Raw genomic sequence first — 15,463 nt, 5'->3', positions numbered from 1 at the left:
ACACAGCAAACACTTCCCTGAAAGTTTTTGTGGGGGTTATTTTTAGTTGTTTAAGATTGATGATGACCCTCTAAGAAAAAGGCAAATTTGAAGATGCCATTAGGAAAGAAGTGTGGTCTTTGAAGCACTGAATGTTCAGTGATTCTTATTGACCATCTAACTACTAACACTACAACTGGTAGGTGCATGTGATCAATTCATTTTTAACAAATGAAATTTCTAGAAGATCATTCAGCCTTGGAAGAAACGGGGTTATGCTTGCTTAAGTCCAAGTAGAGCTGGATGTGTATCCTCTAGCTGAACTTGCCCCACGGTCCTGAGGTCAATTAACAGAACATCACAGCACTCCTTGAGGCTACAGCAGAGCAGATTTCCCTTTTGGAAACCAAGGCTGAATGTCTTGATTAATTTGCTTCGGTAAAACCTATTCAAGCCGAAATTTGTGGATACTTAACATGCTTTGCAAGAAGATCAGGGCTTTAGCATAGACTTTGCTGTTTAGGTTTATTCTTTTCCAAAATTATTCTTTTTACAGTAGTTTGCTCTCTGAATGACGGAGAGCTGCTTCTGCCCTATTCTTTTCCATCTGCTCCCCTCCAAATTACTGTTTTGCAGCCAAAATTGTGAGGCACTATGTGCGATGACGATGAAACCACCGCCCTTGTATGTGACAACGGTTCTGGGCTTTGCAAAGCTGGGTTTGCAGGAGATGATGCTCCAAGAGCTGTATTTCCATCCATCGTCGGACGTCCTCGACATCAGGTCAGCTGGTACCAAAATGGAAGCGTTGTCTGGATTGGGTGGTTGGTTTGGTTTGGGTTTGGTGGTTTTTTTTTTTTTTTGAGACTTTAGACGTGGCAGTGATAAAGTATCGGATTTATTCAGGCAAAACTCCCATCGGCCTTTATAGTTTAGCTTGTTAAGAGCTGAAGGATGGAGCTGCACGTCTTTAATACTATAAGGTAAACTTACTGATCCTTCGGCAAAGCTGTTTTTCAGCCATAAAATGTTGACGATAAAACAACATGAGTGTTTTAATGGTATGAAGGCATCTTAATGGAAAAAACCACAACCAACTTGCTGGATTAATTAATACTTGCTGTATTAATATAAAGAAAGAAGAAAGGCAGAACATTTGGTGCATGAGAAACCAAATGAATAATAGTGGTAAGTTCCTCTTACTGTTCCGTTAAGCAATAGTATGGCCCAATAAGCTTCCAAAAAAGGTCTCTAGCACATCACTTTATCAACTCAAACAGGACTGGAAAGGATGAAAGTGGCTTTTCTTGACCTTGGAAAGGGTCTTTCTGCTTAATTAGTTTTCTAACAGTTCGTTTATAAGTAGAAGATGCAGGTTTTTGTTCATTTTATTCATAGCTGAGTCAGATTTTAATTTTCTGGGCTGTAAAAACCCTTCCCTGAAGTTGTGTGTGGTCTTTTGCTGAGCTAAATGAGCCTGGTTTGACAGGCTTAAAATACTAAGCATTTGAAGGAACGCATTTTGAACACCTCTATGAGTTGTTGAATGTCAGTTGTTGAAAACATCCATTCTTTAACCTCTCAAATGGTTCATTGTCTTTTGGCTTGTAATTTTGCACAGCTAGGAAGCTCAGCAGCTGTATTATCGAATCCATGGAATTAAAAGGTATCCATGAGAAAAATGAAATATTTTTATGCCAGTTGATGAATAATATCATACCTTGGATGTTGTTACTTTGAAGCAATCATGATAGGTTTCCTAACGCAAACATGATAAACTTAGGAAAACCGTTATTTAATAAGTGAGTTTTCTTTTAGAAAATCTGTCTCTGTTTTATATAAATTAATGAGGTTTTTTCAAATGTATATATTTCAAACCCATTTCACTTCCAGCAAGGGGGAATAATGTCAGTTTAAAGATGGCAGTGGAACTGCCTAGACAAAAAAGGGCAGCCGTATGTATAAAATCTAGGGAGCCCAAAAGAGATTATATCTTTCTCGCCTATAATTCCTTCCCTTTATTCCTTTGTGCAATGACAAAGGACCCATCCCTTGTGGAGAACCATGAGTTTGCGGATGCCTGCCTCGGCTGGGCTCCTGCGTGGGCATTAGTTGCACCGAGTGTGAGATACCTTCTTTTTTGAAGCTGCCTTGCTCTTCTCGGTGGGTTTGTAGAGGGAGTTAGTACAGAGTAGGTAGTTACAGATAAATTCACGTTTTAGTTCCTTGCATGTTTTGGGGGTACGTTCTGGAATGGCAGTAGTGGTATTTCACATGAAGCTTTAACTTAAAAATGATATCCTACCTCTAATGGGTGTGATACACTGCACTAATATTAGAGTAATATACTTTGCAGGGTGTTATGGTTGGAATGGGTCAAAAAGACAGCTATGTAGGGGATGAAGCACAAAGTAAAAGAGGGATCCTGACGCTGAAGTACCCCATTGAGCATGGAATCATCACTAACTGGGATGACATGGAAAAGGTGGGTGTTTATTTTTAATGTAATTTTGTCAAGGCATCGTCTTATTCAAGACGTGATTTGCCATTAACCTTCTTGCAAATGAAGGGGAAAATTCTTGAAGAATTTGTAATTGCAGTATAGGTAAAGGGATAGTACAATATGCTGGTACAGGAGTTGATCAGGTCTTGGCTGACTGTTCTTTGAAAAAGTAAATGCTTATTACTCATCAGATTTGGCAGTATGTTACAAAAGTGTTTTATGCTCTATACATACTCTTCTCAGTCTTGAAGTTCATACTGGGGCAGAACTTTGACAACGATAGAAAGTAGTTAAAGTGAAAAAAAAATAGAGGTCGTGATTCATCAGAGGTGAGTCGGAGAAGTATTAAAGATACATTATTGAAGTTGGGAACTAAAACTGAGGTGGAGGGGTGATTCTCCCTCCTGAGTACTTGCCTACATGAACAAGATGATGGGTGATGCCCACATCTCATATTGCATATGACATCTCACTGTTAATTAAAGAGGAAAAGACAGATTGGGGCTTCCTATCCCTATACTAATTCTTTGAGAGTGGATTTTTTTTTTTTTTTCCTGAAGCATATTTTTCTGTTGCCAACTCCAGTTAGCTTTTTACATCTGAATGGCGAGAAGGTGTCTTTATTCCCTGTCAAGCCTGACTTTCTTGGCATGCGGTCAATGCGATGACCTCTTTGTGAAATGCCCCTTAAGGATGTCCCAGACCAGGCACAAGCGATGGGGTGTGCTCATGGGAGAACCTGGACAGGCGAGAGGATTCCTAAGGGCTGTCTCACTCTGCTAAATATCTCTGATATCCCGTGTGTCCTGGTGTCTTCAGGAAGCATCCGAGTCTGTTACGTGGGAATATTGTACGTCTTCCTTAAAGACAAGATTGCAATTCAGTCCCTTGTCATCTCCAGGTGGAATGGTATGGGAAGGAAACTCCACAAGCAAATGTTTCTAGTAATGTTTTCCTGTGGAAAAATGCCACTGAAAGGGAGACACGGGGTCGGTGGCGGTCGGTACTCACGCTTGCTGAGATGAGGTGTATACAACTGTAATACATATATCTAAAGTCAATTATTGTGTTATATTCATGACCACAAGTTGATAAACACTGACTGTTCCAGATGAACAGACCAAAATTGATACAGGAGCAATGGGAGTTCCTCAGTTCCTATTTGGAAATAAATTGCCCACCTACTCCTCTAGATGGAAGCATAGTATTTGCATTTCATTATTGCACTGCTTGTTGGGAGGACACCTTGCTCGTTTCTGCAGAGTAGAAAGTCTACCTCATGCATCCCGTTATGTTGTTCTTCCTGATAATTTTCCTGCTCTCTGCATTCAGCAAGAAATTATATTTCCTGTAGGAAAAAAAAATAAAATAAAATTGGAGGTGACTATTTTATGTTCTTCCCTCAGCGATTGGTCCCTGCGTCTGGAAACTGTCCTGTGTATAACACGTACTGGTATGTGTTCTTCCTCTGGGAAATGCTGGATGCTAGAGCAGACTATCAAAAATGTAGGTAGGAGAAGGAATTAGAGAAGGTAAAAAAATGGTGGCACGTGTAGTGTAGTGTAGTGTAAACTCATGGCTGGATTAATTGGGTTTAGGCTGTAATGTGGGAGAGGCTTCAGGCAGTGCTGTAATTCAAATAACGGTCAGATACTCTATGAGTTCTTGTAGTTTGAACTTTTCTTCTCTTTGTCACTTAACTGGATGAAGGAATTACCTGTGAAAGTGGGTCCCTAGCCCAAACTTACTTGCTAATTTTTGTGATTATTGCAAATAAGAAAAAATGTAGTTTTGGTGGTTTGTTTGTTTTTTTTTTTATATAGGGGCTTCCCTGTTGCAATCATATGATTACATGCATATCCCAACTTCCTCTGAAGCTTCACACACACACACACACACACTCTCTTCTGGCTGTGAGAATTCCTGAAATGCAATTCCTAAAGTTTTGATGCTAAGGGAATATCTTTCATATATATATATATATACACATATTTTTCCTCCATGAGATTTTTTTTAAACCAGTTGCATGATTTTGATCCGAATGACAAATTCCTTTCCAATGCTTGGAATTAATACTACTAAAAGCATCCCAGTGTAGAAGAAACAAGAGAATTACAGGGTAACATGGCAAAAATGGGACAAAGGCATAATAGTGCAGCGCCCAACCATCCACACATTACAAAAAGAGGGGGGTCACCAAAAAATGAGGATGCTGCAGGACGCGCAGACACTCGTGTGAATCAGGAGGAGAACGTGTAGGCGATGAAATGAAGCATTCTTCTTCTCCTGTGCTTCAATTCACAATATTCAAATGGGGACTGCTCTGTTTTCCACTGGATAATAATACAGGGCATTGTACATCACTGTTAATTTGTTCACAGCAACTGAGCTGATAACGTATGGGAGGGAAAGCGTTGGGATGGAGCATTTTCTGGCTCTGGTGACTACCTAAATGTTTAATATAAGTGTTGGCATGATTCTTCCTCAGTAATTTCTCTTTGCTATTGTGCTTGCTGCTTACATGTAATTCTCATGACCTATAAAATCCAGCACTGAACTATTTTTGTTTCTTGTAGAATACCATTATTCATTAACATTATGGCTATCATTAGGTCAAATCTAATGGGCTGTACAGTGCCCAATCCTGCCTGGTTTTGAGGAAAAACCTGCCATCTGCCCGAGGTTTAGGCAGGGTCCTGCTTTATGTGTCCAGGTTTGTTCCTCATTGCTGAAATTGCCAGTACTTTGTAAATTATCTAAGCACTGAGGTTTCCTTCTCTTCCCTTATCTTTCCCATGTGAAATGGCAGTCTTTTTCTTTTTGTATCTGGTTTATATATTTTTTTTAAACTTTTAGATGATTACTTTCTGTTTTATTCGACTTCTCTCTGTATTTGTGTTCTAAACCTTCAAATGAAAGATGGCCCAGCATCCCAAGCCCCAGTTCTGGAAACACCTGATTTATTTATTTATTTATTTAGGGGACTGAGACGGTATTTAAGGTTGGGGTTTTTTTAGGGCTGATAATTTTCTTAATAAATAATTCCAGCTCTAGACAGCTGTTGACTTTGTAGGTGCTTCAAATTTAGAGATCTTTTTTCCACTTAAGTGCATTTTGGAGCATAATAATACTGGTTTCTAGGATATTAATCAAATAAGCTTACCCATAAAACTACGCTGCTGTTTTGTGCTCAGAAATAAGCTTGTTAGGTCAGGCAAAGCTGAGCTAAAAAGAGGGAAAAGAAGGGTAGGAAAGATTTAAACAAGAAGATAAGAAATATTTTGTCGGGTTACTGAAGAGTCCGTCTTTGAGTTGAAAAGAAATCTCTTCAGTTCCTCATAGCCATAGTCCTCAGATAATCAGAGCCAGCATCATTTGATACAGGTAACACCTTCCAACATGAAAAACATACTACAGTGCTTTACAGACTGTGACTAAGACGTATCGTTACTCAATAGTAAGTGAGAGTTCGATTCAGGATTTCCTGGATGAAATATCTGTGGCATAAAGGGCCTTTCGCTTCTGTGGAAATCATTAGATTTCGAAAGAGCATCTTGGCGATGACTTGCAACTGGATCGGTCTCCAAGCAGCTTGGAGTGGAGAAGTCTTTCCAGGTCTAACAGTTGAGTTCTTGGCTCAGCTGCTGTATCGGAGCGCTGCGGGTGGGAACTAAGCAGTGCCCCTCTTTAGAGAGGGTGGTCTACCCTCTGCTTACGGAATTCTGACTGGAAGGACTCTGTTGTGTAGGTTATATTCTGGTGTCACGTACAGTAGAAACCCAATGGGTTTGGTTCTAATTTGGAGTTGAATTTGGCAGATTCGCTCTTGCATGCCTTCTGTCTATTTTAACATGCCTGTGTAAAAAAAAAAAATAAATTGCTTGGACTGTATTTGAAAAGCTTTCTGTGTGGTTCTGTGGACAAAAGAAATGATTTTCAGATCACTTTTCTAAAGCGATTTTCATTTTTAGATTTGGCATCATTCTTTCTACAACGAACTCCGGGTTGCGCCGGAGGAACACCCCGTCCTGCTGACCGAGGCCCCCTTGAATCCAAAGGCCAACCGTGAAAAAATGACTCAGGTAATCGTCTGAATGTTGTGCCGCAGATCATTTCTGCATGGAAGCAGCTAAAAATATAAATAGTCCTGGTATTCAACTTTCATAATCTGGGAGATAATTCCTTAGGGTTAGTGTGGGTTAGCGTGCTGGCTAAGCCATGGTGAGAGAGCAAAAGTTTGTGCTGCTCACGCAGTACCAGTTCTCTGGATGGTCCTAAAATGTTTCATACTTGTGCGTGGCAGCGAGATAGATGGGATGAGCCTCTTAAAAGCTTGAAGTAATTTTCTTTGTTGGCAAGACTCTGTGTGTGCTCAGTTCTGGAAGTGGGGAAGCTGGAGGCTAAGGTGGCTTCTGATGCTGAGTTTTGGTGTGTAGACAATGTCCACCCAGGATTCATGTAATTTTTTTGGATGTATCAATACATTGATCTATTTAAATCTGAAGTTTGCAAGCACTGTAACAGGGGTCGTGTACCAGCTGGATCACACTTCTGTGTGAGTTTTGGATCAATGATGCCTTTCATGTGCCTACCGCTGGCCACCAAGAGTGCTCGACTTTCAGTGGCCCAACTGCTCAGCTCCTGCTGTACCAGCTCCTGCTTTCTACCCTGAAGACTTTATCAACACTTTTGCATTGAACAAAATGCTAGTTATTGTATCAGAATTGTATTTTGGGGGGAAGATTTGAATAAAGATGTTTGAAGGCCATCATGCGAATGACTTTGTGGAGCTCCCAACTGGACCACCTCTTCAGGGATCAGGGGAAAAGTGTTCAGAAGCTGGAGTCTTTGTGCTGGCTTGGGAAAGTGGGTTGTCCGAAGCATTCAAACTTAAATGATGCTTTGCTAAATATTTTTGCCCATGACATAGCCAGTCTGATTTAGCAAACGCAGATCAGAACCAAAAGTTGACCTCTGCAGTTTGTGTGTTGTAGAGCAGCCTTCCAGCCAAAAGTCCACGTTATAAATTTAACTGGTGATGTAACCAGAAGTAAGTGTGATTTAAATACAGATATAGGTATAAAATCGTCTGGGAAAATTAGATGCGGCTCTGCACTTCTTTTTGTGCCCACTTTTGGCATATATTTAATAAGAAGATTATGCATCAATTTAGCAACAGTGTAAATAAACTAATTAAGTAGTGAGCTTGACAGTACGCATTACTGGGAGATAATACAACTGGGAGATAATAAACCATAAGAAAAGCCTAGTTTGTGTAACAACCAGGAGTGTGGTTCATACAGTAGACATGTCTAGGACTGTTTCTCTGTCATTATACTGTAATGATAAATCCTGTTTTCAAGATTGTTTAAAGGCTTATTGTTTATTACTGATTGCATTACATTCATTACACTAATTAACTATGAAATATCAGTAATTTGTGTATTCTTTAATGGAAAGCATACTTTTCATTAAAAGTAGACTTCATTGGCAAAGGTATTAGCTTATGAAATCCCAAGTTTAAGTTTAACCCCCTGATGTCTGGCTCTGACGGGTGAAATGGCGATGGTTGAGTCACCATCCCTGGAGGTATTTAAAAGACATGGAGGTGTGGCACTTAGGGACATGGTGTAGTGGTGGACTTGGCAGTGTGAGATTTACGGTTGGACTTGATGATCTTAAGGGTCTTTTCCAACCTAAATGATTCTACGATTCTATGGAACGTGGTCACCACTAGTGATGGGGTAGCACTGCCCAGGGTCGGTTTGGTTTAAGAAAGGTTGAAGCGCGTAGGGTTGTCCAGAGTGCGTTAGTTCACTGTGTGCCCTTAATGGGTTTTCTTAACAGAGCTCCAGTGGAAGCCCAGTTGGAAACAAATCTTATTCCATCTGCTTGGATAAAATTGCAGTGTATCTGACACAGGAGATGGAGAGAGCTGGAGCTTGTTAGAGTAGAGGAGGTGGGGGATGAGACAAGAGAATATGGCTAAGGTCACCATAAAAAGAAGAGATAAATTGTTGTGTTTGCTGGGGGGGGATGGAGCAGAATGAGGTGTAATGGGTTTAAACTAGACCCAAGTAAGGTTTTTAGCTAGACACTGAGAAAACCTTGATAATAATAGTAAATATAGTGTATCACTGGATTTGTTCGCCAGAAGAATCTGTGGATGCTGCAGCAGAGGGATTTCTGAGACAGAGCCAAAGCTGTGTCAGGAGTGGCTGAATCTCCCGTGAGATGGGAATAGACAGATTATTCTTTGTGGCTTCTTCCAGCTGTGTCTTCTATAAATTTTTTATACGTGTGTGTATATGTGTATAAACCTTAGATTGCTGCATTGTTGCAGTCCTGCCATCAAGGTAAAAAAGTTATCCCAAGATGTCATCTTCATTTAATATTATCAGCAAAAATCTGACCTAGTCTGAGGTTAATGGTAAGATATCCACTAACTTCAGTGACTTTTTGTTTTGTTTTGTTTTGTTTTTGTATTAAATGAAATTCTAAAGAAAACATAGCGTGCTGTTCACAGAAGAACCACAGTTTAGGAGGGGACTGAGGAGTAGTAACTGTCAGTATTCATTAAAAAAAAATAATAATTACTGTCTCTTCAGATACTCTTAAGTGTAGATCCTAAAGGTTTTCAAATTCTTCATTCCAGATTATGTTTGAGACGTTCAATGTACCAGCCATGTACGTAGCAATTCAGGCAGTGCTGTCTCTATATGCATCTGGAAGAACGACTGGTGAGTCTTTCTGGGAGTTGTATTTTCCACCTGTCCTTCTCTCGCGGATGTATATGCACGTACGCACAGATAGACGGTCATTATGATGCACCAGCTGTGTATTAAGAAGAACTGATAGCCATAGGGAGACTGAATGCTTCCCACCATGCTGTGCAACTACCTCTGTTTTCAACTTCATGGCAGGTATGGCTCTAGATTTATGACTTTCTGCTTCAAAACCTCAAGTGACTACAGCTCAACTATATGAACAGATGAAAGATGATACAGTTTTATACTGCCCAGCATTAATTGCCCAGCATAGAGAAGAGGCTGTATCTTAACGAGATTGCTCCAAACCCACAGTTCCTTCTTACTTCAGACCTACGTGTATTGTTAAGCTCCATTCCCAGTGGGGGGGAAAAAAAATAAAAAAATTCAGTAGCTAAATGAAAATATTTCATTTAGATGTTGAATTTCAATCACCTAGTGATGTCTGCTGTTAAGCGATCATTAGAATTAGCATGGCGGTCTCTTCTTATTGCCATTTAGAGTCTGATCAAGCATTGAGACAATAAATTACTTCTTAGCGACCCTTGAGTCTTCATATACTTTGAAAAAAATTAAAATACCATCTGTCTTTGTAGTCTGATGCCACAATAAAATTTTGTATAAAAAGATCACCAGCCTACAAGAATTATGATTGTCATAAATACTTGGTTTATGTTTAAAATCCAACTATTTGTATGCATGTTTGGTATCAGAAATGCTTTATTCATTTTGAGTGGAAAACCTGTACTTCATTTCCTATCCAAGAATATAAGTAACATGGCGGTGCACAGATAAACCACTGTTATATTTTCCCTAATGGAGTGGTTTATTGTAATGGCAGATTCAAATTTTTAATTTTATAGACAGATTTTTATTTACAGGTTGTACATTATATCATGCCTGTAAAGTGCTAGGGGTCATCTGAAATGAAAGCCTTTGCATCCATGTAAGATCATTATTGCCAGCATCCATTCAGCAAGAACAATACAATCAAATTGCTGAATGTTACACGTCTTTTTTCGCCAAACGCAATTGCTGCTTAGTTTGTGCTAACGACTTCGTCTCACGTGAGCCGCTCTTTAGTTACAGAAATGGCAGAAGCAATTGCCACGTGAGCATCTTTTATTTGTTGCTGCACGTTCCAGTTGAGAATGTGGAGTATGTGGAGACCCTGTATGAGTGGGAAATAACCAGCTTCTCCTTTTCTCTCACTTTCCAGGAATAGTTTTGGATTCTGGGGACGGTGTCACACACAACGTGCCTATCTACGAGGGCTACGCCTTGCCTCATGCCATCATGAGACTCGATCTGGCAGGCAGAGACCTGACTGACTATCTCATGAAAATTCTTACAGAGAGAGGCTACTCTTTTGTCACCACCGGTAATGAGCTGTGATTTGGATGCGCTTTGCATACGTTTGCTCGATTAGTTGTTGTCTTAGCGTGTACCTGCCGATGATGCATCAAAATCCCTATGGCTAGGTTGGCCTGGGAAAAACAGTTCATGTTAGCTAGTGGGGTTCTCCTGACTTTGGCTTTCAGCATGTATGTTGAGCATCAAGGATGAGGATGCCACCTCACTAGGAAGTCCTAAGTCACTGACAAATATAACTGGTTATTGGGTTTGATGGTACCTCTTCCAGACAAAGGAACAAAGTTACTAGCTGGTAATGGATGAACCTCAAGGTTTTGTGACCTACACATGTAAACATGAATCTTTACAGTATTCTGTAGTACAATATATATTTTATTTGCTGATGAGGGAAATCTGGTAATGCAAAGGGAAAGTAATGTTGTTGAGACAAGAGAAAGGTCAGAATCCAACGACCCACATGACCGTCGTGAACTCGGGGAAATGTGCAGGAGAAAACCTGTGTCCTGGCTGTCATACTGTACGTTGATTAAAAACTTGTTGTCTGTCTGCAGCGGAACGGGAGATTGTGAGAGACGTCAAGGAGAAGCTTTGTTACGTGGCTTTGGATTTTGAAAACGAAATGGCAACTGCTGCTTCCTCCTCCTCTCTTGAAAAGAGCTACGAGCTTCCTGATGGACAAGTCATCACCATTGGAAATGAACGGTTCCGATGCCCAGAAACTCTCTTCCAGCCATCCTTCATAGGTGGGACAGGACTTTTCTTCCTAGGGACTTGACAGAGAATGAAAAGGAGAATTTCTTAGAAAGTATAGACAACCTTCAGCTGTAGGAACTGAGGTATTTATTCTCAAATGTCCTCAGAAACAGGCAGTTTCTGCTGACTTAATCAGCATTTTAGAAGCTATGAACCCTGCTGCTGCAGCTGCTGGACAAAAAGACGCCTGTCAGTTTAGAAATACCTGAATCCTAAGATGATTTCAACCTCTTGTAAATGCAGTAGAGTTTCTAAGGTGATGTTTTAAAGTACTGTCAGAAGATCATGCTTTTTATCTTGACTGGCTGATATATAACTGCACAGTGCTGCTTATGTGGGGCTTTTTATCTAGGTACTGCTTCCCTTTATCATTTTATTATATTAATCTGTAATTTAATCATACAAAATCAAACCCTATGTTACTTTCTAGTAGTTTTATCTGTAGTGTTAAAATTCTCATTCCATCCGGTGGATGACTGGCACTTTATGTGGTAACTCATACTGCCCTCACAGATTTCCTACTTTCCACTTAAATTCCACTCTTGAGGACTGAGCAAAATAGCTGCAGGCAGTTTGGCACGATTCCCATTAAACTAAATGGTGAAGCTAGCTACGTTTGCATGTGGAAAGGAAACTATTCCAGCATTAATATAGCTCCAAGTTCTGTATTTGAACATCAGCAGGAGAAATTCTCTTTAGTCGATAGAGGGGTTTGGCGGCCAAAAGTGTGTCAGGGATCAGAGTCGGTGCTCAGCAATGGTCAGTATCAGAAATATAGCGATGGAAATCAGGATTTCCTGGATCACAGACCTGTGTCAAAATGTGCATGTTAGGCTAGTTAAAAAGTCTAGTACTTAACGTTCAAACTGTATTCCTAGTGCTGTATCTGGTCTGTTCCTTTTCTTTAGCAAAAAATAGTACCATAAGTTAAGTTTACTGTATTGGTATTCAAATTAAACCAACTGCTCAAAAGCAAGATTGCTCACTGAAATAACACGGGGCTTCTACTTCTAGCTAACAGCATCGTAAAAGATTATAAAAATGGCAAAGTATTGCAGTAATGCCTCATTTTAAATTTTTCCTTAAATAATGTGTGGGGGGTGGGGGTGTTTTACTTGAGGAAATAAAAAACACATTATGAAATCATAATGGGGATCTTTCTTCCTCACAAGTGTATTTTGCTTGTATAATTATTGTGCTGAGATGACAAAGAAGATGAGGAGTATGTCCTGCCTTTCTCCTTCCTCTCCTAAGCATCACATAGCTTTTTTGGGTTTTTTTCCCTGGAGTTTTAAGGGAGACAGCTTGGACTAGTGAGCCTTCCTTTCATTTTAACAGTAATAAAAAGAAGGGAACAAAGGGAAATGACATGTTGAAATTTCTTTCCACTCAGGGATGGAATCTGCAGGTATCCATGAAACCACTTACAACAGTATTATGAAATGCGATATCGACATCCGTAAGGATCTCTATGCTAACAACGTCCTCTCTGGAGGAACCACGATGTATCCTGGGATTGGCGATCGTATGCAGAAAGAGATTACAGCTTTGGCTCCAAGTACTATGAAGATTAAGGTAATTTTGAACACCTGCACTTACAAAAGAAGGTCTTGTTGGAAAGTTAGATCTTATAAACAAATAAAAATGTTCATGAGAGAATGTCCAGGTCTTGCATCCCAAGTCCTGACGTTAGGAAAGCCTTGGATAGCCTGCTTAATTAATACTTCTTTTCCTCCTACCAGCCAAAGCAGAATTAAAAGAGGGATTTGAGAGGTAGTGGAATAAAAACAGTTGCTGAAGCCATGGGAGTTGATGAGGTCATTTTTGAGAAAATGTGAAACAACAGTTAAGTAGGAGAGTCCTGTGCGATTCGCGGTGAAATAGGGCTATGAGGGAGAAAAGGGCTACTTGAAAGGTACCACAGAACAGCCGGAGAGGTGGGGATGAACCTAGAGAAGGTGGAGCTGTAAATACTAAAGGGGGCATGAACAGCGTGAGAAGATACTGGGAATAATACAGGCATCAAGGCTTCGCTATCAGTGAAAGTCGTTAGTGAAAAGGGTGGAAGAATAAATCCAAAATCCAAGCAGCGTGCAAAGCCTGCAGCTTGTTAGCTGTTTGAAAGGAGCCTTTCGGCTTGGCCTCAAGACAACATCTAGTGAAATAGAAAAGCCCTTTTTATCAGGCAGCGGACGGCGTGCTGAACGGGCGCGACACGGAGTGGCAGGAATGGAAACAGGAGCATCAGAAGCAGGGGTACATCAATTCAGTGGCTAAGGTGGGAATTCTAGCAGGTCTTCTAGCTCTGTGTCTAGTGCTTGGGGTTTTTTCCATAAAAGATTTCCTTTATCCTTTAAAGAAAAAATGCTCAGACCATTCTGTGCAGTGTTGTCCCAGTGGTCTTTATTTACAATCACATTAGGTTAATATTTTAAAATTTGAATTTTCTTGCACATATGTCTATAATTTTTCGGTAGCTGTGTGATGGGCCATCTGCAGATGTCTCATGGGCTGCCATATGTGCTCACAGTAACATTATAGCATCTCTATTGACTTGAGGTGGAAGACAAAATACGGCAGCCTTTCTACCTCTTAGGTGTTTTACTTCACTGATGGAAAGACTTTCACCTAGTTGTTTCATCCAAAGAGATGGTTGCTGTGTTATCTGCTCGTCACTTTATTTACAACAGATTGCACTTCTCTTCTAGATGATCGCACCACCAGAACGCAAATACTCTGTCTGGATTGGGGGTTCAATACTGGCGTCTCTGTCCACTTTTCAGCAAATGTGGATCAGTAAAGACGAATATGAGGAAGCCGGCCCCTCTATTGTACATCGCAAGTGCTTTTGAATACTTCCATCACGTGCTGTCAGTGATAAATAGCGCTGTTTCTCTACACATCACCTGCCCTCGTTCACTTCTGAGGGTGGCTTGGCTTTCTTCCACATGTTAAAAAACCACACTGTATGGATGTCATACGATTAGCAAATTATTTCTGATTTTTGATGCTAAAATGAGACTAACATTTCAGTGATGGGTGTTTTCCAAGATTAATAACAGTAGCTACACCGTACATTTTTATAGATCTCCCTCCCCCCGCATTTGTAAGTGTTGCAGTGCTCTCCAGGAGGTGACACGCTCCGTGTTGGTCTCTGCTAATCGATGGTAAGTCTGAAGTATGCACAGAAGTGCTTCTTTCAAACTCAAACATAATGCAAGATTTAGGTACCAGAGAAGACTTATTTTATGCGGTTAAGTGGTACACAGGATTCTTCTAAGGGGGTTTATTTTGCTGAGGATGCAGCAGATTTGTGGGGGCACTGATGCGCATATGGGTACCAGTTCTTTCAGTGGAGCCGGTATGGATGTCTTCCCTTGTTACCCTGCAGTTGTTTGGCAGGATACCTTTGTCTCCCCGTGACCACCGCTCCCCATCACTAAGGAGCCTCAACAAGCTACAGTACTTCTGAACTTACACGTACCAGGTTAATTTCTTGGATGTATTATTGATTTCTTCATCTCTCTTCCTAAGCAGTTAACTGATGTTTCATTTACTTTTGCTATATATGTGCTATGCTAAGCTAAGCTAATGGTTACAGAGTAAATAATAACCTTTTGAATATGTTACTGAAATGCTCTGGGTTTAATGGATCAATAAAAGTGTAATTATCCATGTAAGGCTGCTGTGGCTTACATTAATTTCATAGTGACTAGTTTATCTGTTACAGATAAAATAATAATTACTAATTTATATTTTAATTTTATTATGAAAAAGGTTTCATTCCCTCTAAGCAACTTTTAAATGAAAATACAATTGTTTCACAGTTTCTATTTTAAAAAAAACCACCTTCCTGGATGTCAGATTTTTCATAATGTTCTGTATGAAGATTAGAGTCAGCTATGAAGATTTTACTGTTTCAGATACCAGGCAAGTGTGTTCTGTATGTTTCTGGATGCCATAGACTTTGAGTTGATGTGATGTCAGGCTTGATGTGCACTTCATGATTTAAATCAAACCTGTCAAGTTCTTGCCAGTAAACACAATACCCCCTTTCCAAAGATGGGGAAAAAATATGAGTTGGATT

General features: G+C 40.1%; 1 protein-coding gene across 3 annotated transcripts; it reads left to right on the top strand.

Annotated features, from left to right (window-relative positions):
- The first annotated feature begins 633 nt into the window (after positions 1–633).
- Positions 634–14,912, top strand: LOC126046808 (actin, alpha skeletal muscle B). 3 transcript variants are annotated; one of them, XM_049819641.1, is made up of 8 exons: positions 634–762; positions 2,336–2,464; positions 6,454–6,564; positions 9,138–9,222; positions 10,469–10,630; positions 11,175–11,366; positions 12,770–12,951; positions 14,085–14,912. In XM_049819641.1, exons 1-8 carry the CDS (start codon positions 634–636, stop codon positions 14,226–14,228), a joined length of 1,134 nt encoding a protein of 377 aa, XP_049675598.1. In that variant the 3' UTR covers positions 14,229–14,912. The 3 variants fall into 3 exon arrangements, with proteins under 3 accessions (XP_049675598.1, XP_049675600.1, XP_049675601.1); XM_049819643.1 differs by lacking the exon at positions 6,454–6,564; XM_049819644.1 differs by lacking the exon at positions 11,175–11,366.
- Positions 14,913–15,463: the final 551 nt, after the last annotated feature.

This window comes from Accipiter gentilis, chromosome 17 (assembly GCF_929443795.1).
Source record: "Accipiter gentilis chromosome 17, bAccGen1.1, whole genome shotgun sequence".
NCBI lineage: Eukaryota > Metazoa > Chordata > Aves > Accipitriformes > Accipitridae > Astur > Astur gentilis.
Note: the sequence above shows the minus strand (reverse complement) of the source record. Positions and strands in the feature narration are given on the sequence as shown.